This window comes from Gossypium raimondii, chromosome 6 (genome assembly GCF_025698545.1).
Source record: "Gossypium raimondii isolate GPD5lz chromosome 6, ASM2569854v1, whole genome shotgun sequence".
Classification (NCBI taxonomy): domain Eukaryota; kingdom Viridiplantae; phylum Streptophyta; class Magnoliopsida; order Malvales; family Malvaceae; genus Gossypium; species Gossypium raimondii.
Window position 1 is genome coordinate 2,900,820 of NC_068570.1, and position 23,852 is coordinate 2,924,671.

Here is a 23,852-nt window from a genome sequence, read left to right on the forward strand (position 1 = left end):
ACTCTAAAATTACGTCATGTCATCACATGAAAATTTAAATTTTATAAAAAATTTATTTTTTAATTTATAAATTGTCCCGGTAATAACGTTGCATGATTTTAGAATGTCATATCATCATACTTTAACAAAATCCAAGTTAATGGACCAAATTGAAAAAAATTGTAAAGTTCGATACTACAATGGACCAAAATATTAAAGACCAAAATGTAAAATTTATCAAATTTAAGGATTAAATATTATTTTATCCCTTTTGCTAATAAAATTGGATGAATTAAATTGGGACAAATCTCAAATTTTCACGTGAACTTTGGTTTAATGTGCAATGTTATACAAGAACTTTAATTTTGTGCAATTTTATACATGGCATTTTTATTTTTTTATTTGTTTCGATTTTCACATGCCCTTAACATTATTATCGATATATCATTTGATGTTTACGTAACACAAATAATTATACTTATCTAATATAAAAATAATTTTAGATGTTCATTTCTTTAAATGTGTAAAATTAAATAAAAACTAAAAGTTTATGTACACATTTGGATCAAAATCAAAGTTTAATGTGTATAATTGCACAAAATTAAATTTCATGCATCAAATTGCACATTACCCAATTAAATTTAGGGTAAGGCCACTAAACTAATAGTCAGTTTACGTTTTGATCACTCAACTTCAAAAAGTTACAAAACAGACACTGTACTATACAAAAGTTTCCATTTAAGTCTTTGAGTATAAATTCGTTGTTGTATGGAATTCGTTGTTCGCACTGCCTACAATAATTGAAAACTCTCATTCCCCTTCTACTCTATAATTTATTTTTTTATTAAACAAATTTAAACGTCGTGAATTTGTAAACTAAAATCCAAACAACTTTATTCTCCGATTTCTGACACTGACTGTCAGATCTACTTGGATTTAAGGTATATTCTTCTACTCATTGATGAGAACTGATCAACTATGCCAGCCGTCAAATAATCTTTCGGAGCTCGCTAGTAGAACTTTTTAAAAAAGAAAACTTAAGAGCCCAGTGACTTAAATAAAAACTTTCAAATTGTTTGGTGATTTAAATGAAAGTTTTTGAATAGTTCAATGAACATTTTGTAATTTTTTGAAGTTGAATGACCAAAACATAAATTTACTAATAGTTTAGTGGCCATAAGTGTAATTTACCCTTAAACCAAATAAAAATTACCCCCTGTCTCCACCAAACGGTCAAAACCTAAAATCCCTCCGGCCTCCATTTGTTCCTAAGTTCTTTCGCCGTTTATTAAAATTCTACCTATATTTTAGTGGCCGTACCCTTTTTTTTTTATTGAGATTTCTCTTTCTCAAAAAAAAAAAAATCTATATTCAGAATTATTATTAATTTATTTCTGTCCTGCATTTTTTGTACTGTTATAATTCTATAATTATTTAATTTATCAGGAAGTGGTAGCAATTTTAAATTCCAAAAAAGCTAAGAGATTTCCACTAACACGCTTTGGTTTTGAATATCTGCTTCTGGACCGAAAAGCTCTTCGCTTTTATCTTTTGATCTTTTTCTTTTCTTTGTTTGGCGAGAGAGAAAGTGGAATGCTAAGACTGAAAAAATCGGAAGAAAATCAACGATGGTGGTGAGAAAAGTAGGGAAGTATGAGATTGGAAGAACTATAGGAGAAGGAACCTTCGCTAAGGTTAAGTTCGCCCAAAATACCGAGACCGGCGAAAGCGTTGCCATGAAAGTCCTCGATCGTAGCACCATTATTAAACACAAGATGGTTGATCAGGTCAAATTTTCACTTTTCTTTATATATTTTACCGAGAAATTTTATGAGAAAGTTCTTTAATTTGATACAAGGGATAGTTTTTGTTTAATCTTATTTTATATGTGTTTTTATTGAATTAAAGGTGAATTTGGTAAATTTTTATTGCTTAATCAGTTCTAGTAATCATGCTTCAGTATGATCTAAAAGTTTGAATTCTTTTATGTCTATTAATTAATGCAGATCAAAAGGGAGATATCTATAATGAAGCTTGTTAGACATCCTTACGTTGTTCGTTTGCACGAGGTAAGTAACTTAGAAGTATTATTAGAGTATGAAATTCCATAATTTGCATGCTTGGTGTGTTTCTAAATATGGAAATTTTTTTATTTGTTAAGGTCATAGCAAGCCGAACTAAGATTTATATAATCTTGGAGTTCATTACCGGTGGTGAATTATTTGATAAAATAGTAAGTATCGTAAATCAAAACCGATTTCGTTTGTACTATAGGGTCTTTTCGTTTCCGTGAGTACTAAAGAGTGATGGTATTCATGCAGGTTCATAAAGGTCGTCTTAGTGAAGCGGAAGCTAGAAGATTCTTCCAACAGCTAATTGATGGTGTGGAATATTGCCATAGTAAGGGAGTCTACCACAGAGATTTGAAGGTGTTCTTTTTGGTAGAATCTAGAATGTAATTTTTCTATTTGTTTGATTTCATAATTTCTGACAATTGTTTGCTTCTATATGCAGCCTGAAAATCTTTTACTTGACTCCCTGGGAAATTTAAAGATTTCAGATTTTGGCCTTAGCGCGTTGCCGGAACAAGTAAGAAATTAAGTGAAGGGTGAACCTTTCTGTGTTCCTCCCTTGTCAATAACATAGGTTAACAGTAGTATAATCACATGGGTTTTTACTTGGTGATATTTACGTTTAGGGAGTTAGCCTCCTCCGGACAACATGTGGAACTCCAAACTATGTGGCACCAGAGGTAGTAGTCATAAGTGTAGTTAGCTTTTGTGATGAATACTTCTTAATTTAATGGTCTATTTTGTGCTGTTGCATACATCCTAAATCAGTATATAATCTCTTTTATAGGTCCTAAGTCACAAGGGATATGATGGTGCTGTGGCAGATGTTTGGTCTTGTGGGGTCATCCTTTATGTTTTGATGGCAGGTTATCTTCCATTTGACGAGCTTGATCTCACCACTCTCTACAGTAAGGTGTGAATGATTTTCATGTGTACTAGTTTATCATTATTGTGTTTAACTTTCCTTCTGGATTCAGGACATAATTGCCTCTAAAGCATGAAAATGGATGAAGGGGACAAAAGAAATTCATTTTAAGTATTCAGTACTTTATAGCTGCTGTTTTTGCCTTTTACATTTTCTTTTGATCTGCAGATTGAGAGAGCAGACTTTTCTTGCCCTTCTTGGTTTCCTGTGGGCGCAAAATCCTTGATTCATAGAATTCTAGACCCAAATCCTCAAACTGTAAGTACTTGTTATCCAACAAATTTGAACTCTTTTATCTGCATGATATTATTGCAATGTGTCACGAGGATGTAGAAATTGATGATGTGGATTCAAGGCATCCTGGAATGCACCCTAAAACAGAAATGACCAACCTAATCTAGTAGAAGTTGAGATAGAAGTATGCAAGCTAATGAACCACAAGAATACTATCTCCTTTCTGATGGCTTAAAGGAGTCATTATTTAATTGGTTCTTGGTGTTCTGATAGCCTCGTGCTGACTGCCATAAACTCATGTTTCTATATGGATTGCTTTGACTCTTTACTTTGCATAACTTAGTGCAACCATGAAGGATTCTGGTCTCATATTTGAAACTAAGTGCTCCAATCCTACCATTATATGGTATACCTATTTTTTTTTGGCCAAGTGTTTTGGTAAATTTAGTTTGGTTTCAGTGTTTCATTTTGCTTGATAGCAAGAAATCTCCCATCTCTTTGTGCACAGCGTATTACAATTGAGCAAATCAGGAGCGATGAGTGGTTTAACAAGGGCTATGTTCCTGTCAGACTTCTTGAGTATGAAGATATTAACTTGGATGAAGTAAATGCTGTTTTTGATGATCCAGAGGTTGATACGGTATTTAACAACTTAAGCTTAATATGCTATAAAATTATAGTTTGGTTTTTGTATAAATAACTTAAACAAAGTTTCATTATGTTTGTGTCTGAATTGGGTTTATTTGTTTGTTTGAGTCCGTTCTTGTGATTAATTTCTAACTCTTAATTCTTAATATTATATTGCTATAGGAAGAAAGGGGTAATGAGCCTTCAGGAAATGAGGATATGGGTCCTTTGAGTCTTAATGCATTTGACTTGATCATTCTTTCTCAAGGCTTGAACCTTGCAACGCTTTTTGACCGTGGGAAGGTAGAGTTCTTTTAATAAATTGTTTTATAATTACCTCTTCACCATTTTTGAAGGTATCAATTATGTGCTCCAAGGTTTTCCAACCAAAAAGCATGATCAGAAAAGCTGCTAGGCTTTTCTTTGCCTTTTGATGTCTAATGCTATCTGTTCATGAGCATTAGTTTCACCTGGAAGTCATAGCTGGAAATCATATATGGCAATTTCTTGGTTTTACCCTTCAGTATATGTTTCTGCGAGGCAGTCAAATGTATGTGTTTAATATTAAGTTAAATGAACATATTATCCTCTCTGTCAGGACAATATGAAGTACCAGACACGATTTGTTTCACAAAAGCCAGCAAGGGTGGTTCTTTCTAGCATGGAAGTTGTTGCTCAATCAATGGGCTATAAGACACATATTCGTAATTATAAGGTATGTAAATCAAGCTATTAGCATTGCTTTTACCAGATTTGTTCATTTAAATTTGTATTTTCAGTCTAGCATTAACAAGTTCCTCTTGTTCCTTCACAACGATTTCATTCTCTCTGTTTACCGGTTATTTCATCAGTTTGAGTGGAGAACACTGGTTCCCATAGTTTTTCCATTGTCATCTAAACTATGATTATGTGTTTCAGATGAGAGTTGAAGGTCCTTCAGCTAATAAGAATTCTCATTTGTCAGTTATCCTCGAAGTAGGTTCAACTCCTGCTGATTCCACACCAACCTTTAAATTTAGTCTACTACTAATCTCCTTTTCCTTTTGCCATTCGGATTGTACGTTTTGAAGGTTTTCGAGGTCGCTCCCACATTTTTAATGGTAGATATGGAAAAAGCAGCTGGTGATGCCGGAGAATACCTAAAGGTTAGTTCCCTCGTTTCAATCACATGTCAAGTTTGTTTTCTTTAGTTTTGGAGTCCAACATAAACAATCCATCTTTGTCACGCAGTTTTACCAGGCATTTTATAGCAACCTCGAGGAGATAATATGGAAACCACCAAATGAATCAAGCAAAACTAGGATCACCAAATCTAGGAGTAAAAGACGTTGACCTGTCATCCCACAACATTGCCAGTATTTCAATGGCATATATGTTGTATTACAACCTTGAGGTCAACGGTACGACCAACTTGGCCCATGAAACTCCTCTCTTTGGCCCATGAGAAATAGGAAGCTGTAGTTTTTATTTATACCTTTTGGATGGATAGTGTTTGTAAAGCTCTCTTGTTTTTGATTCATAGCTTGTTTCCTTCAGTAAATGCCATCTGTTGTAAAAATACTAGTCCACGAAGTACACAGAACATTTTAGGGTTGGCTTTACCTGGAAGTCTCTTGTCTTGGAGTTTGTATTGTGATTTGTGTGTAAGATGTTATATATTTATAAAATTTTGACCCGTTAATAATTCATGTTTTTGGTATATTCATTGTTATGTTCGTATCGGAATCAAAATTACCTAGTTTAGTTTACCCTTTGGAATATTCATGAATATCATAGACAAAAGAATTTGCATGAAATGTCATTAATTCAACCTTCGTACACTGGGGGGAAAAAATGAAATGATGAAAAGCTGCCCTAACTCATCAAAGTAAACCCCCATAATCCCCACAAGAACACTGCCCGTTCACAAATTTATGGAGCCGTTTGCTATCCCTAATGATGATTTCCCTTGCATTAAGTGAAGAAATAGCCTTCATAAAATTATGGCAACCCCTGCACATGCTTATATTCTTAATGATTCGTATTGGTGCAGCATTAGGCATGTTCAATAACCCAAATGCTACAGCCAATTTCTCACTATGTTGAACATTTGAAGGTAATGTTTTCCCCTCTTCTTCTTCTACTTCAAGTAACTCAAAACTTTCAAGTGATTGATATCCAACAAGACTCTTTGCTTTATCAAGTAATTGATCCAAGTAGTCATACATCTCAGCTCCGTACGCTTGCCTCTCGTCGGGTTTGAACGAATAGACCCTGTCATGAATACTAATCCAGCTCCAATCCATTAACTTTTTAAGTCTCTTCTCTTTCATCAGTTCCTGTACTTTCGAAACATCTTCCCATCTGTCTGCGGATTTGTACATATTCAACAGCAAGAGACAAGTCTCGGTATTTTTCGGCTTCAGTTCGAGTAACTTTTCAGCAACATAAAAACCCAATTCAGTATTGCCATCTCTTTTGCATCCTGCAAGCAATAGAGACCATATATACTCATTGGGAGGAAAATCCATCTTCTTGATCACAACAAAAGCTTCGTTTAATAATCCCAACCTCACAAACATGTCAATTAAGCATGAATAATGGTCCATAACAGGCTTGATCTTAAAATCCTTTTGCATCGTCTCGAAATACCCAAGTGCTTCATTTACCATACCGGCATGAGCACATGCCGATAAAACACCGACAAAGGTTACCTGGTTCGGTCTTACTCCCATCAGTCTCATATCCTCAAATAGTTGCAGTGCTTGTTGAGTTTGCCCATTTTGTGCAAAAGCAGCAATCATTGAAGTCCATGATATCAATGTTCTAGCAGACATCTCCCGAAAAGCTTTGCTTGCTCTCTCAATGCTTCCACATTTGTTATACATATTAACCAATGCAGTTCCCACTATCATATCAGACAGATGCCCAGTTTTAAGTGTCTGAGCATGAACCTGCTCCCCTTGTTCTAAAGCGAACATCTTACTACAAACAGTTAAAATACTCGAGAAGGAATATATATCCGGTTTGAATCCGGAGTTATTCAATTTCGAGAAAACGTTGAGAGCCTCAGTTCCATTACAGTAAGCTGAAAGATCATCCTTTGCTAGTTCCATCATTTCACCATAGCCAGCAATTATCGAATTCATCGTAACCAAACTCATGTCTTCCATACCATTGAACAGCCGTAGTGCTTCACCGAACCGCCCACATCTGAGATACAAATACATGATAGAGTTCCTTATTCTGAGGTTTGGTTCATATCCTAGTTTAATGCTTAAACAATGAACTTGTACCCCAAAGCTCAAAGATAGCATTGTACAACACATACTCAAAACACTTGTCAAAGTGAATTCATTAGGTTCAACATTATCAGCAAGCATCTCAGTGAAGAATCTCAATCCCTTTAGAGCTTTACTATTATCTCCACAAGCACAAATAACAGCAGTCCATGAAACTACATTCTTTTCACCAATCTTTAGAAAAGCCTTAATAGCAGAATCCAAGTTTGCACATTTGGAGTATAAGCTACAAAGTGAGTTCCCAACACTTGTGTCGTGATCAATATGGTATTTAATACTGTATCCATGGATTTGTTTCCCTAATTCAACAGAGTTTATTGCAGAACATGCATTTAAAGCAATTCCCAGAGTATAATTCGTCGGAAAAGACCCGAATTCGAGCATCTCTTGGAAAACAGAAATGGCAACATCTGATTGATCATTATGAACATAGCCTGTCATCAAAGTTGTCCAAGCAACAACATTTCTTCTAGGTAACTTGTTAAAAACTTTTTGAGCATTTTCCATGGATCCACATTTGGCATAAACATTGACAAGGAATGTCATTACAAACACATCTTGATGAGTTCCAGTCTTGATGATATGAGAATGAAATTTTTGAGCCCCCGAAAACGAAGTCCTCTCAATGCATTCTTGCAAAAGAGGGACATAACAAGATGTTTCAATCTTTGAACCATCTGTTATGACTGATAGTGATTCTTGGAAGTTCAGAGACTCTGATGGGGTAGATGTTTGACTCTTGGGATAAGATAGACTTGGACTCTGAGAAAATCAATATGCAACTTAGCATCAATGCATATAAATAACAAAACCCATTTCTTGTAAACTTATATTGAAAATTGAGAATTTTAAATACCCAGAAAAGAGAAAAAAGAACTTGTGTTGCTTTGAATACCTTACGTGTTAAAAGAGAAACGGTGGAGTGCTTTGTGGAGTCTGGTTCGAGCTTGAGAGTGCCGGTGCTAGCAAATGAAGGGAAAGAAGCCATGGAGAAAGGTGGGACAGATGGTATAAATGTTATGAATAAAATGAAGACGCATTTTGTACATCACCTGTTACGTTATCCTAATTCCTATCTACTTTTGTGTGGGATAAGTGTGAGGCAAATAGTGGACCTCCAATCAACATTTCTACTCCATAACTCTTTAAATAAAATATTCTTCGTTCAATGGAATTTAGTCCAAAAAAATTAAAATTTTTATTTCAGAAAATTAGTCTTTTTATATTTCTAATTTAAAAAAAAAGTAAATTTAATTATTAATTTTGTTAAAATTAATATTCATTGTAATTTTTTATACATGATTATCAAGTGAGTATATTTTTATTTGAAATATCACACAAATGAATTTAACAAAATAATTTTTGTTATTTGGTTATTTTAATCCCAGTAATTTTTTAATTTTAAAATTTTAATCCTAATCAACTAATAACGATTAAATTTATTAAATTAAATTTTATTATTTCAAAATTTGATATTAAAAGCATACTATTATATATATAATGCTATACCACGTTTCTTACACTAGTTAATTAACTTAACAAATTGTTATTTATGTCAATATTAAAATTTAATTTAAAAATTTAAAAAGTACAGGAACTAATAATGATCCAATTAGAAAATATTTATTAAGGTTGGATTTGGATGGGCAATGCATTTATCTGCAGTTAATATAAAAATAGTGGTGACAATGATAATAGATATTATAGTGATCATTGTAACGTAAAATAAAAAGTAAACTAAATATCTTGTATCGTATCTCACCCTAAATTTATAACTTTGCCCATTATAAAAGACTCATAATAAAATTTAATTAGACGAATTCAACCAAAATTAAAATTTTAAAATTCAATTAAAAAAACATTTCTCCAAATTTCTTTCCCGGTCATTTTGCCCAATAAAGAAAAAAGGGTATGTTGTTCTCAAAAGTAGGTTTACAAAATGCTAATAATAGCTCACAATTTGCTTTTTTATTTTTAAATTTTCCTTTTCCCTTTAACTAAACTGATTGTGTTTTACATGTGACTACCTGTTGAAGGTCGAAGCCGTCATGTTGACCTCGAAGAAAGTGTTTTTTTGTAATTAAGCCAGTCCAAATCAAATTATTATTTCATAATAATTAATAATAATTTTATTTAATTTTAATTATGTAAATATATATATTAATAAAATATTTTTTAATATCTAATAAACAGCAAATCCCCACCTATATGTCAAATCAAAAGCATAAATATAACTTTTCTTTCAAAATGGTGTAAAAAATTATTGCCCCATATGGCTTTTCACTATAACTCCCCAAATGTATCTACCCCATATATATTTGTATATATTACTATTGTAAGTTAATTAGAAATTAGTCTTATTTTATAAAATAAATTATTTGATTTTAAAATTATTTCATCTTTTATATATTTTATATAAAATATATACTTCAGATATTATAGTTTTTAACGTCTTAAATATTTTTGAATTACTTTTTATAAATATATTTATTACATAATTATTTTTCATTTTAGGTGTGTCATAATCTAGTAAATTATAAATTCCTCGTTATCTACTAATTATAAAATTATATTTTTTATTAAAAAAAAGTAATCAATTGATGCTTAGTTCAGTGGTTGGTATTGATATTATTGTCAATGTAAAAGGACATGAATTTGAGCGCAGTGAATATCTTTCTGCTTACGAGTTTAGGAGAAGACATGAATAGTTGATGATCTAATTTTCTTTTTTAAAGATATATGACCTTAAATTTCAATTCAATTATTAAATTATCAAAATATTTTTATTTTAAATATTATTGTTGTTGTTATTATTATTATAATAGAGGACACTAGGTGGTGTTATTTTACAAAAAGAAAAAGGGTAATGGAAACAGAAACAAAAACAAAAAAAAATACAGACACAAAAACAAAACATGACCCTTCGTATAAGGTTACTACTTTATTTGCTAATCCCTTCGATTTTGTCTTCAACAATAAGAGCCTATAAGAGAACTGTAATAAATAGCCGAAACAATCAACCTTACAGTAGCATGGTGGCTGCTGCTCACCACAGTGTCCAAACACAGCCCTTGAACATGTTCCAGGCTGTTACCTGGGGTCTGCTTAGTTCCACCCAAAAGTATCTTTTTCATCCCTTTTATTATCAAACTATACTTTGCTCTCAACTGGTTCATCCATGGAGCTTGTGCTTTCACAGTTGAAACCTATCATGCAATATATGCCTACTGCTGCTACCTTATATTTCACATTGACCATGCAAGGAACATGTTCACTGTATTAGATTCATTTGAAAAGTTTTCAACATCTTTTTCCCTTTATTAACACTTTTCTCGATAAGAAATGGAAACAAAAAGAAAAGGAACTAAGAAAAATATCATGTTTCTATATATATTTTTTCCTTTTCTGCATATAAAAGGCTCAAAAAACCATTAATCTAAAGCACTATACACATACAGCAAAAACATGAAAGTTCTTCAGTGCTTCACCTCCAAAGACATTTTTCACTTGTCCGTAACTGATCTTGATGAAGGAGCAGCATATCTAGAAGAAAATCCATGATAAAGAGCACCCTCTGGGTCATCATCACCATAGCCATCATCAAAGTTTTGAGCATAGCTTAAAGGGTCATACTTAAAGCCACCAACAGGTCTGGGTCGCTTTGCCCTAAAAGCTGCTGTTATGCTATGCCCCAAACTCCTTATTTTCCTCTTTGTCCAAGGAAGCTTTAGCTTGAGACGACCCCAACAAGAAAGCAACTGTTCTTCATTAGGTGATAGTGATGATGAACTTCTCTCCATGGTTTTTGAACCCTTTTTAAAATCAACTTTATTGATTCTAAACGATGAAGAAAGCAAAAATGTTTTTTTGTTTATGAAAGGGGATTTGGGGTCTCTGGTTTTTTAGTGTGTGGTGGAGACGAAGGGCATTGGTACCACAAAGGAATCAGTATATAGGAAAAAGTTGTTCTCCTTTTGGGTTTTATGAGAACAAATAAGGACAAAGGAAAAAAATGGGTTAAAATATGTAACAAGTCTCTCTACTTTTCAAAAAAATTAGAATTTAGTCCTTATATTTTTATTTTCAAAAATTTAATTTATTTACTTTTCAATTTTTAATTTTAAATTTTCAAATATCAGGTGCAACTATTAATACTATTAAATTGTTTTTTATTACATTTGTTAACGTGACATTTTAAAATTTAAAAAATATTTACTTGTTAGCCATACAATTAAAAAATACTTGTAATAATCTAAATTTAACAAAAATAATAATAATATTAACCTTTGGATCTGGATTCAAAATAAAGAGACAGATCTCTTGAAAATAAAATTACAAGGATTTAATTCAAAAAATTTAAAAAGTACGGTGACTTATATCATATTTTATCCCAAAAAAAGTGCGAGTGAGAGTGAGAAACAATGCAAACAAGGAATCTAGGGTCAGAGAGAGAGAGAGAGAGAGTGTGTGTGTGAAGAAAGAATAATTTGTCGTCATTCATTTTTGCCAAAATGGAAACGTTATACATTGATGGTGTAATAAATTTGCACCATCTGATACGCTGTTGTGTCTAGAGCTGTATATAGTTGAGTTTCTTCTAACAACGAAACAACTCTATAAAACAAACAAACAAACAAAAAGAAACCGAAAATTGGATGTTGGAGTCATGTTTTAAATGATCATAGCTATGCCTATGAGATTCCCCATCAATCTTTATTAAGTTTCTCATTCTGGGATTTTCTTTTCTTTTTTTCATTTTGATTACGAAAAACAAAACAAAACAGCTCGGAAAGGACATTAAAAATTGGAAGCTTTTTAAAGTGAGAATATCCTCAAATACATGGCTGATGCCATTAGCCTTATCCTTGGAGTTTGGATTAAGGTAAAGGAGCAAGGAAATTTCCCTTAAATTGTTTGATTTTTGTTTAATAAATAAAAATATTTATTTTTGTCTTTTTAACATTTTATATAAACATTTTGTGAAAGGGTATATTTGAAAAATATATATTTCAACAATTTTTTATTTTATCATCCAAATAAAATATACAAGTTATTAGTATACCAACAAAAAAAGTAATTTAACTCCTAAAAACAACCTATTGGTCTATTAACCAAAGACGTTATAGGGATTGTTTGCTTGTGGTGTGTGTTGATATATAATAATTTGATCCTGTAAGTAATGTGTAAGTTATCTCTAAAACAAAATTTAAAAAAAACTGTTATATATCAATTAAGAACACATGATAGTGTATGAAATTCAAAAATTCCAATATTAATATATCAAATAATTATTCATGTAGTATAAGCATCATGGAGGCTCTTGTATTAGGAGGTAGATCGCATTTTGCCCCCTCTACTAAAAAAATAAGAAATTAATTTTTGTACGTTAAATCAAAGAGTAAATTGATCCTTTCTGTTAGTAATTTTATCCATTTATATTATTAAAAACTAGCGTGACTAATGGGATAATCAAACAATGGCATGACATGCCACTTATACCTCATGTTGATGTATGATGATTAGTTTTTAACTGTAAAAATAGATGAAATTTTTAATAGAAAGATCAATTTACTTTTTGATCTAACATATAAGGATTGGTTTACCAATTTATTGAATAAATGAGATAAAATGTAATTCGACTCCTAATATAAAAATCTCCATAATGTTTTTACTGTATTTTGATAACAATTATTATTTATACACATAATTTACTTTTTTCTAACCATTTCTCGTGTACTTCCTTTTCCTTATCCAAGCATCCAAACATAGGGGTAAAAAACATGGGTGGATAATCAGCTACATTAAGTAATGGCCCTTAAACCACGTGATTGAAGGGCGTACAAAGCTGCCTTCCTCATCTGGTTAATCCTTGGATACCTGTCATTTTGTCCTACACACGTCCAGTCACCCTTGTACATTTGTCCCGTTATTAAACCACTATCCCATGCTATAACCATGACATATCTCACATATTCATCCTTATCATTTCCCTTGTTTAATGCCCTTTGACCTCACTCAAGGAAGTAACTGACATGCCTGTTATATAAGGGAACTTGCACACGGATTTCACTAGACAAAAAACAATGGGGTTTTGGAAATGGATAGAGTAAAAGAGAAACATTTATAAGCACACAAAAAGGAACAATGCCCCTGGAATTCGATGCGAGTACAATTTATATATATACACAGTCTCAAAAGATAAAATATAATTATCGGTTCTTAAGATTCGCTCGCTTAAACTTAATGGGAAGTTTTGTAAGAAGTATCATAGAATAAGAGTTAGATTGCATTTTAACTCTTTTACTCAAAAAATAGACAAATTAAATCATTTATGTTTAGATTAAAAAGCAAATTGATCATTTTTGTTATAAATTTCATCCATTTTTCTGGTTAAAAACCGATATAGTTTATGAAATAACTATACAATTACATATAGCATGCCACGTATATCTCAAGTTGACATACATGAACTAGTTTTTAATGGTATAAATGAATAGTTTTTTTAACAAAATGATCAATTTACTCTTTGATCTAACAAACATGGACTAATTTGCCATTTTCTTTAGTAGATGGGGTAATGCAATCTGACCCTTAGTAGAAGGGCATCCATGATGCTTCTATCAATAATCATGATACTGATTGCGGATGTAATAAACATGAACATGATGCAAAACATGGTATGTATAAATTTCACTAAATTTATCAAGTATCTTAACATCACAAAGTTGCAATTCCGATCATTACAAATTCGTTTGTTTCACTGAAAATGATTTCTGGAAAATGGCTTACTTTTCTAGAAAAGTTAATATTTTTTTTTGTGTTTGGATGAATCTGTGTAAAATATTTTCTATTATTTGGCGATTTCATAAAAATATTTCATAAAAATTGTTTTCAATGAAACAAACATACATTTGAGATTTATGATGAAGAGTTTAAATGAAGTAGCGAATTGATTAAAAAGTGATGTTAATGTGAAATTATAGTAAACAAGAGAATTAAATTGTAAATTTTATGAAATTTATAATTGAAACAAGAGAATTGATATGCATGAAAAATTGTTATGTGAAATAAGATATTATAATGAATTATTTGATTAAAGTGCTTATATGGTGAAAAATAAATTACACGATAATAGGGACTAAATTGAAAATTGTACAAAATTTAAGTATGGAACAATTTAATATGTGAATAAGGAAATTATGATAAAATTTTAATGAATGTGATATGAGATGATGAAATATGCAAAAGTGTTGTAAAAGTGAAATTGTAAAAAATATGAATTTTTATTATTATAATGACTAAATTGTTAAACTTGAAAAAAATATGTGAATGAAATAATAGAAGTGAAATACATAGAAATTTAATATGTAAAACAAGATATTGAGATAAATTATGTGATTAAAGTGTAACAAGAAAGAAAATTGATTTAATATGATTAATTAGTGAATATTGAACTTTTATGACAAAAAGGGATTAAATTGAAAATTTATGAAAGTTTATAAGAAAATATTTGATAAGTGAAGAATGTAGTAGAGAATGTAACATTCCGGTGCTTTGACTTGATGTTCGAGTTGGGTATGGAAGGTGTTACAGTGAACAAAGCCTTATCAATTTGAAAAATGTCTTACGAAAAAAATTTTGATAAGACATTTTACAGGAATAATGGGGTAATTTTACGTTAACCGGAAAACCTTTTACGTTGAACATCCTATTTTACATGAAATAAATATCAGAAAAAAATAAAAATATTTTCCGTAAAAGTTTTTACAAGCGTAAAATGTGATGAAATGCCACACAAGTAACGAAATAATCCACAAACAAACCTTTGAAGAAAGGTACTAATATTAACATTATATTAAGCAAAGAAAACATAATTACCACATTAGCTGCAAGCTAAAACATAACAGGGCAAACATGAAAATCGAAAAGCATATATAAGCTTAAAGAAGGATATAACAAATGTTCATGACAGGTACGAAAGTTCGATTCTAGAGTAAAAGGATGGTACAAAAATAGAATTCCAACAGGCTACATGGCTATGTACCAAAATTGCACTAGGATATCATCCAGAAGCGAGGAGAAAACAAAGTAAAACTGTAGTTTATGCAGAAATGTGGCAAGACTTAGTGTTTGCCACCTGCGGAAGAACTAAATAAGGCATGCACCGTAGCCTACATCTTGACAGCTACCTGTTCTGCCGAACTTTTCTTCACAACTCCTCTATAGCACAACTCATTTAGTAACTCCAATGCCTCGTTAGCTAAGCCTTCATATGCTATACCTTCAATAAGAATGGTGTATGTAGATTCAGTAGGTTTACATCCCCTCATCACCATATAAGCCAAAAAGTCAATAGCACGATCAGTTTGCCGAGCCTTACAAAGGCCCAACATGATGGAATTATAGGTTATGGCATTTGGCCTAACACCCATTCTCTCAAAGTCGTGAAAAAACTTTATCGCATCATCAACCTTTCCTTCCCGACTGAGTCCTCCAACGAGTGAAGAGTAGGTAATTATATCAGGCTTTAGACCCTTGGCACGCATCTCATCCAAAAGCTTTATAGCTTGATCTGTTTTACCTACTTTTGACAGCCCATCAATCACGGTATTGTAAGTGATTAAAACAGGCGAGCAACCCTTGGTACTTAGTTGATTGAGTATCTCGACTGCCACATCAACCTTCCCATCTCGGCATAATGCCGTAAGCAAAGTGTTATAGGTCACTATATCAGGGTAGCAACCTCTAGACACCATTATCTCCAAATACTCAATCGCCCTCTCCATCTTCTTTTCTTTGCAGAACCCATGGAGCAGTGGATTATAACTTAAGGAATTTGGAGTACACCCGTGTTTGTGCATCTTCTCCAATACATCAATTGCTCGGCCCAATAAACCTTTTCGGCATAAGAAATTAATCAGAATATTAAACGTGACAACACTAGGGGAACAGCCCTTACGTAGCATATCAGCTAACAATTTCTCTGCATCCATCCACCTGCCGGTACTACACATGCTACGCAAAATAATATTATGAGTAATCACGTTGGGTTGGCATCCATACGATGGCATGCTATTCAAAAACTTGATTGCTTCATCCAATCTCCCTTCCTTACAAATCCCATTAACAAGAACATTATACGTAACCACATCTGGTTTACATCCTCGACTCCTCATCTCATCCAAAAGCTTCATAGCTTGTGCAACGCCACTATCCTTGCAAGTTGCTTCAATCAAAATCGTATATGTAATAACATCCGGATAACATTCTTTCTTCAATTGCCGATCCAAAACTTCCATCGCTTGCTTCAACTTCCCACTATCACACAAGCTACGCAGAATTGTATTATACGTAACAACATCAGGAGCAACACTCATCCGATCCAAAACTTGTAAAGCATTATCAATCTCCCCAGCCCTGCAATACCCACTAATCAACACATTATAGGTTATGACATCAGGAACAGCCCCTGAATCTTCGATAATCTCCATAACCCGTGTAGCTTTCCTCGTCTTGCCTCTCTTACAAAATCCACGAATCAAACTCGTACAAGCTATAATATCAGGAATCTCACCGTGATAAACCATGCCCTCAAGAAGCTTAAACCCTTCTTCCAGTTCACCATTCCTAACGAATTTACGGAGTTGATTATTGCTGCCAGATTCCTCAATAATGGAACTCGACGGACTAGACAAAACATGACCATTCCCAAAACCCCCTTGTTGGGAACTTTCATAACCTTGCAACCTACCATTAACACCAGCACTTTCAATCTTTGAAACAGCAAGTACCTTACATCGCCTCCGCATTTGGAACCCCCCGAGTTTGCACCCCATAGAAGCTTTAGCAACAGCTTTAGCCTTAACCCTAGCTTCTAAAAAGCGACTATTTCTTAAACCCTCCCTGTGAAAGTAACAAAACCCTTCATGGGCATGGTTTGTATATACTATCATATCCATACTTTACCTACGAGTTTGTAAATAACCAAAAATATCAATTCTCAAACACCGCCACTTAAAAAAAAAAAACCATACAGTACTTCAAACAAACCAGAAATTTAAAAGGGCAGTTATTCCAACACAATTATAAAAGTAATTGAAGTTCAAATGAGGTTCTCTATGGAAAGCAAAGGGAGAGAGCTTACCTAGAAATAAGCTGTGGAAGGGATAACTTTTAGAAAAAGGGGAGAGGATGCCGGCGTTGTTTGTGACTTTATCCAGTTTTGTTTTGTTCTGGTTAATGGTTTCTATGAAATATCATCAGCACTGGAGATAGAGCAGCCAAGTCCCATTGTTGAGGCTAATTGGGACTTAAAGAGAGTGAACTCCAATTCTTATGGTTGAGAAAAAGCCCAGTGATTAAGTCCCCAAATATGGGTTCATAGCTATGTCCATAGAGACAACAATGTTGGGCTCAGTGGATGATTGATTTGATTCTCGTATCAAGGTTTATGGATCTCGCATCGAATCTCCTTTGGGTCTTTAACTTTGTGCTAGTTTTTAATGGTGATTGGTACTTCAAAGATATTTTTTTTAGAAAAACTAAAATATAAAATTAAAAGGACATAAATAACCTTATATTATTATTTATTGGTTTATAAAAAACTTGTGCACAAATTTATCTGAGTTATATTTATTCACTTAGTTTAGCATTACTTTTTAAAAGTGCTTTTAGCTTAAAAACATTTTTAAGTAAAAGTTAAAATTTTCTGCTTCTCATTTGACTAAAAAATGTTTTTACAAAGATTTTTGTCTTAAAAGTACTTTTGAAAAACTTTTGTCTCAAAATCCTTCTTAAAAGCAATCCGAAATTGACCCTAAATTTCCTCAAGACTTTTATATATGTATATAAATTGTAAAATAAAAAGGGATTAAGTAACTTTATATAGATAAATGAAGAAATAGATAAATCAATTCTATGTTTTAAAAATTATTTACATAAATAAGCCTACTATTTTTTTAAAGAAAATAAGATTAAATTAATTTATAGTTGAGTTTCAATCTAGGCGAAATTCAATTAAAATTTGTATATAAAATAAGTAAATGATTTGTATACTTCAAAATTTTGTTTTACTCAATTAATATATTATTTTGATTTATCTAAATACTTCTATTGTTGTTATACCCCAACAAGAACATTACATGTGGTAAGGTATGAGGCATCCTGTTAATGACTATCGCTGAAAGCGGGTCCGCATACAACTTCTTGTTGAAAATCGCCTGTGGCGACCCCCTCGTTTAAGACGGTCCGTGAGGAACCTCCTACATATCCTATTAGAACTAGCTTAGAGGCAATTCGTTGCGCACCTCCACAAGGATCACTAAAGGACCACTTGATGCATACCCTCTATGAGTACCATTGTGGTGCAACAACCTTGTACAGCTTTAGGGAGGAGCATGTCAAAGTAGGACCACATAGCACACTATATGGCGACAACTAACCTATAACGACCTTGTCACTTCGCCAACCACACAATCATGCCTACCCCCATACTATCGACTACATGGCACTACAGGATAAGGGGTGACCCCTCTATACACCTAAAGCACGAGGGACTAAGGATCCTCTTCTTCTTCCTTAATAAAAACCATAAGTATCACCAAGTTTTCTTCTCTTTTCTCCCTTAACACCTAAACTCAAACTCTCTGTTTGTCACATGTGAATCAACGCATCTACCTCCACCTCCTACTCCTCATTGTTAATATTGTTAATACTTATATAAATAATTATACTTTAACTTTTTTATTGTGTTAGTGTCACAAGTTAACTAGGCACAAATTTAGTTGGGAAATTACTCAAAATCATTTTTTAAGTAAATTATATTTATTATAATGCCATTTTGATATTTTTATATATTTTTATAAAATCAATAAAAACTCATATGCGTAAGATATGAACTTAAGACATTATAATTTTTAAATGTTTGGCTTTACTATTTCAACCAAAACTTTATTTGTTGACTTTTAATAGATATATTTTTACGTAAAATTTTCACTCGCGTCGTTGTTATGTATAATTTTATATATATATATATATAGTTTTACCCAACTAAATATGTTTAAGTGACATCAACTTCAATCAAAATTTTATTTTAATAGAAAATATATTTTGCATTTGCTTTATGCTATATAATGGAGTGGTAAGGTACTTATAAATAAATCCTTATTAGTCTCAAATTCAATTCCTTAGATATTCAGGGCATGATTGATAAAACATTAAAATTTTGTATTTCCAATAAAATGAATGTTTTCAAATTTTAAATTTTAATTGTATTAGATAATCATATTACCTTTTACTTAATATAAGATTTTCAACAAATAAAAGTGTTGAATATTGTAAATAATTAAATAGCTACTTATCACTTAATGCGAAAAATATTAAGTTTATTTTATTTTTCAAAATCTTATATTTTGAATTAAATTATTTCCTCATTCTATTAAATATTAAAATATTAAAATTTATCTTTAACTTTTATTCGAACTATTTAAAATAAAATAAATAAGATCATACTAATAAAATTAAAATTATGAAATAATGTATTTTAGAAAAGAGATAAATACTAAAACTATACATGAACTATGATTTAATGTACAATTGTATACATAAACTTTGATTTTATGCAATTTTATACATGAAATCTTGATTTGATCCAATTCTTGTAAATTATTAACACAATTATAGGTATAATATCATTTTATGTTTATATATTGCATACATAAATAATTATATTTATCCAGTATAAAAATAAATTGGCATATTTATTTACTTAAACGTGTATGATTAAATCAAAATTAAATATCCAAGTATACATTTGAACCACAATTAGAGTTCCACGTGTATAATTGCATCAAATTAAAATTTATGTATACAATTGCTCATTAAATCAAAATTTTAAAATTCATGTATAATTTTGAGATTTATCCTTAGAAAAATCAAGATATACTATTATCAAATAAAATATTTATATTCAGTGCTTAATTTTACTAATACATCAAACAAATTTATAATATAAATTCAGTGCATATAAAATTCAATACTAAACATTTAGTGCTTAATTTTTAGCACTTAATTTTATAATTCAACACACTGTAATTTTTAATTATTTTAATTAAATATTTCATATAAAAATAGTAAAAGAAAATAGTAATACCGCTATATTAACATTCATTACTTTAAAACTCACTTATTAACAAGATCCATAAATTAAAATGTAATTAAGAGTTATTCTTTTAAATTAAAAATTTTCATACAAGTCCTTATCAAATTATTAGATTAAAATTAATTTATATTAAAATTGTATTTTATCCTCCAAAAAAAATATGTTTAATCTCTTAAAAATAAAAAACCATAAATTAATACAATATAAAATTATATTTTAATCTCTTAAAATTAATCAATTTCACCTCTAAAAAAATTCCTAAATTCTCCCGACCTTCTTAAAAATAATCAAAGTTTTACAATAAGATCTAAATAGATTTCTAAAAAGGAAGAACCAAAAATCTAAGGTTTCAAACAGCTACATCGGTGATAAGTTGTAAAGAACAGAACCCAGCTGTAAAATTACGTTGGGAATTACCTACCCATCTGTCGGGTTAACATCAACATGGAGACAGCCACCCAATTCAAGACAGAAAATCTAAGTTCAAAAACAATGAACTACTACTTCTCCCGTTACCCGACAAGCCGAGTTTCAAAGAGATGGTAAAATATCTACAACATGAGCCAATATGGTGTGGACACATAAATATTTTTATTTACTTTTTCATTTCCACTTTACTTGATTGCCTGACTTTAAGATCTTGGGAAACCAAAGCAACTTTGGTATTCAATGTATCCAGTCCTCGATAAGAGATTAATGATTCAGACAGAGAAGATATTTTTGCTTTCTTTTTTATTTGTTCTTTTAGGTTTGTCCCCAATGTGTTCCAATTATAAGTCAGCAGAATAATTTGTTTCTTTTTTAGATTTGTCCATAATCTGATTATTTTAATCCCAAGATAATTTTAATAATTTATTCGAATTCAGATTCAATAATATAAAATATTTTTATTTGAATTTATTTATTAAAAATTATTAATTTAATATTTATATATTTAATTTAATTTATCTCAATCTTAACCGGAATCTCAATTACATCCTTCTTTTAAATATAACATTTATATTTATATATTTTACTAAATTGATATCATCTTTATTTATAAAATTATAGAAATATTCTTCTTTTAAATTATAATAAATACTATTATAATGCAACTTCTGTCTTTTCATATGATTATATTATTTTTAAATAAAAATTAAATTTATTAACTTAAGGAATGATTGAACGAACATATGTTCAATAATATTAAAATATAAATTTATTAATACTCTACTTACATTCATTGTCGAATATATTTTAAAAGAAAATGATTTTGATATATAATATTTCCTTTCATCCGCATCATAGGTATAACAAAAATCTAATATTATTATAATTTTTAATATTTTATAATGTATGAACTGTGAAAACAAATCGTCAAATGGAGTTGAAACAAACTCAAGCCTGGATATGGCAATTTTTTTAGATTTGAGTCATAGTTTATGGGCGAGTCCATACTTGAGACAAAGAAAATATTTTCTTCTCTTTTGCATGTTGTTTTAGGTTTGTCAAATGAATCGCAATGTATAATTTATTGGCTCATTTACTTTGTGATTTGAATCATTGTTGTACATAATAATAATAATTTATTATCTTATTTGATAAATAATTTGTAAATATCAATTTTCGTCGAGTCGAGTAACATTCCCTAACTTTAAATTGGATAATTCCCTCTCACTTAAATTTTACCAAATAAAAAGATAATGTTATTTTTTCAGTTGGATTTTTTTAGTTGAAATATCTTATGATGCAGAGTTTTCAGAATTAGATTGGTGACTGAATCAGTCAAGTCATCAGTTTATCGGTCTACTGATATATTTGGTTTAATAAAATAAATTATTAAAAAATTTCAATTCAACGATTTAGTTTAATCTATTTTTTGTCTAATTCAACGGGTTTTGTACTAATTTTTGGATCAATTAATCTAATAACTTTCACTGAATTAATATCTCGATTTATTCCCAATCCATCCTCATTTCAACTCTGCCCAAGAAGGATAAAATTTTGAGTTTTATAATATGAATCCAATCTAGATTTTATTAGAAGGCAGTTTGATGTTTCTTCTGCGTCTCTTTAATATACTGTCAATAGCTTTATGAATATCCTTTTATGTGCGTGAATTAAAATGTAAGAAAATGTTTTACATGTTAAGAGATAAGCTCAATACTTTAAGAAACAAAAAGAAGACAAGTCTTTGGATAAGATTGTTCATTAATACATACTTCAAATATTTCAATTTAGACATAAATCCTTTAAGCATTTCCATGTTCAATGTCGCAAATTGGTTGGTGATGAATAGAGTAGTGGATTGTCACCAAGGAAAGGTTGTGGCTTTCTTTGTTTATACGAAGAGTGTGATTAAGGGAAAGACAGATTGTGATTATGACAGTGTTTGGTGTACTTTAATTTTTTTAATCACGTACAAATTGAGGGAGAAGAGATTGTATTAATGGAATTTTGAAATACTAACAAAGAGTTTATTTATGTTGTTGCTTGTATTTTCACTTTTGTCACTTCTTTAGTCACGTGTATCTTGATCAAATTCCTTTTTATGTTGTTTAAGTATTTTGTATAATATGGTACTCTGAAAGTTTAATTTAAATAAGGCCTATAAAAATAAAGGGATAGAATAGTATCAAAGAAAATAAAATAAAATAGATTTCAGTTAGGAATTACTCAAAGAGTTTTAGGTGGTAGAAACTCAATCTAAAAGGTCAAAGAAAAAGCCTCACTGAGAAAAGAAACACATTGAAGTTAGAAGATCATCCAACAATCATGAATGGAGATTGAAGAGCTTATCCGTTAGAATTTTGGGTTTAAATTAATAGAGTTTTAAGTCATTTCAAGGAAACTTAAACTATGGAGTTGAAAGAGAAGAGAAAAAAGTATAAAAGAAGGGAAAAAGCTTCAATTCGATGTGTTTTATTGCCAGAGGAGGAGGTTGAGCTGTGGCGAGATTATTGGAATACAACTGTGGACGAGGTCTCTAAAACCCCAAAAATTTCAAAAAATTCAGTGAACAACTTGTAACTTTTTTTTTAATGAAGTGACTAAAGTGTAAACTTAATAATAGTTGAGTGACCTTGATATAGCTTACACTATGAGGAATGGAGAGTTAACGACCACACCTCACATGGTTACCAAGTAAAAACTAGTGACCAACTTGTAACTTTTTGAAATCGAGTGATTAAAGTGTAAATTCGCTTATAGTTAAGTGACTTTGGATATGGTTTACCCTTTCAGTTATTTTAAAGAAACACCCTTTCAAAATTTATGTTAAACTGTAGATGGTGTTTTTCTTTCTAATCACTCAAGTATGATATCGATACCAAACTAATTGTAATTATAAATAATATAGATCCAAATATTTATAACCAAAATAAACTATTATCAAAATAGATTTGTATAAAACCTACATATAATCGAACTTAAACTAGAATAAATCTTAGATAACTCATTAGAGGTGTTCATGAGTGTCAAGTATGACTCCTATTTTCAGTCAAATTTGAAAAATAATCTTTTAGTTAAACTCTATTTATTTATTTCAGTCAAACACCGATTAGTTTAGATTATTTTATTATTATTTGACATATGAA

At 30.8% G+C, this 23,852-nt stretch overlaps 3 protein-coding genes across 5 annotated transcripts; 1 reads left to right on the forward strand and 2 right to left on the reverse strand.

Moving 5' to 3' along the window:
- The first annotated feature begins 1,308 nt into the window (after positions 1-1,308).
- LOC105773313 (CBL-interacting serine/threonine-protein kinase 8) lies at positions 1,309-5,521 on the forward strand. Of its 2 annotated transcripts, XM_012595088.2 has the most exons (14): positions 1,326-1,766; positions 1,986-2,048; positions 2,141-2,212; positions 2,301-2,408; positions 2,494-2,568; positions 2,678-2,731; positions 2,839-2,964; positions 3,145-3,234; positions 3,719-3,850; positions 4,021-4,140; positions 4,436-4,552; positions 4,756-4,812; positions 4,908-4,982; positions 5,068-5,521. In XM_012595088.2, the coding sequence occupies exons 1-14, from the start codon at positions 1,608-1,610 to the stop codon at positions 5,167-5,169; spliced, it is 1,350 nt and encodes a 449-aa protein (XP_012450542.1). In that variant the 5' UTR covers positions 1,326-1,607; the 3' UTR covers positions 5,170-5,521. The 2 variants fall into 2 exon arrangements, with proteins under 2 accessions (XP_052488385.1, XP_012450542.1); XM_052632425.1 differs by lacking the exons at positions 4,021-4,140; positions 4,436-4,552; positions 4,756-4,812; positions 4,908-4,982; positions 5,068-5,521 and adding an exon at positions 3,554-3,616 and having other exon boundaries at positions 1,309-1,766; positions 3,719-3,851.
- Positions 5,522-5,612: 91 nt separating this feature from the next.
- On the reverse strand, positions 5,613-8,216 carry LOC105773312 (pentatricopeptide repeat-containing protein At2g22070). 2 transcript variants are annotated; one of them, XM_012595085.2, is made up of 2 exons: positions 8,014-8,216; positions 5,613-7,880 (listed from the first exon to the last, which is right to left on the reverse strand). In XM_012595085.2, the coding sequence occupies exons 1-2, from the start codon at positions 8,104-8,106 to the stop codon at positions 5,700-5,702; spliced, it is 2,274 nt and encodes a 757-aa protein (XP_012450539.1). In that variant the 5' UTR covers positions 8,107-8,216; the 3' UTR covers positions 5,613-5,699. The 2 variants fall into 2 exon arrangements, with proteins under 2 accessions (XP_012450539.1, XP_012450541.1); XM_012595087.2 differs by having other exon boundaries at positions 8,019-8,171.
- A 6,817-nt stretch (positions 8,217-15,033) lies between these two features.
- LOC105773508 (pentatricopeptide repeat-containing protein At1g09900) lies at positions 15,034-17,427 on the reverse strand. Its single transcript, XM_012595482.2, has 2 exons — positions 17,263-17,427; positions 15,034-17,084 (listed from the first exon to the last, which is right to left on the reverse strand). Exon 2 carries the CDS (start codon positions 17,075-17,077, stop codon positions 15,290-15,292), a length of 1,788 nt encoding a protein of 595 aa, XP_012450936.1. The 5' UTR covers positions 17,078-17,084; positions 17,263-17,427; the 3' UTR covers positions 15,034-15,289.
- Between the last annotated feature and the right edge of the window lie 6,425 nt (positions 17,428-23,852).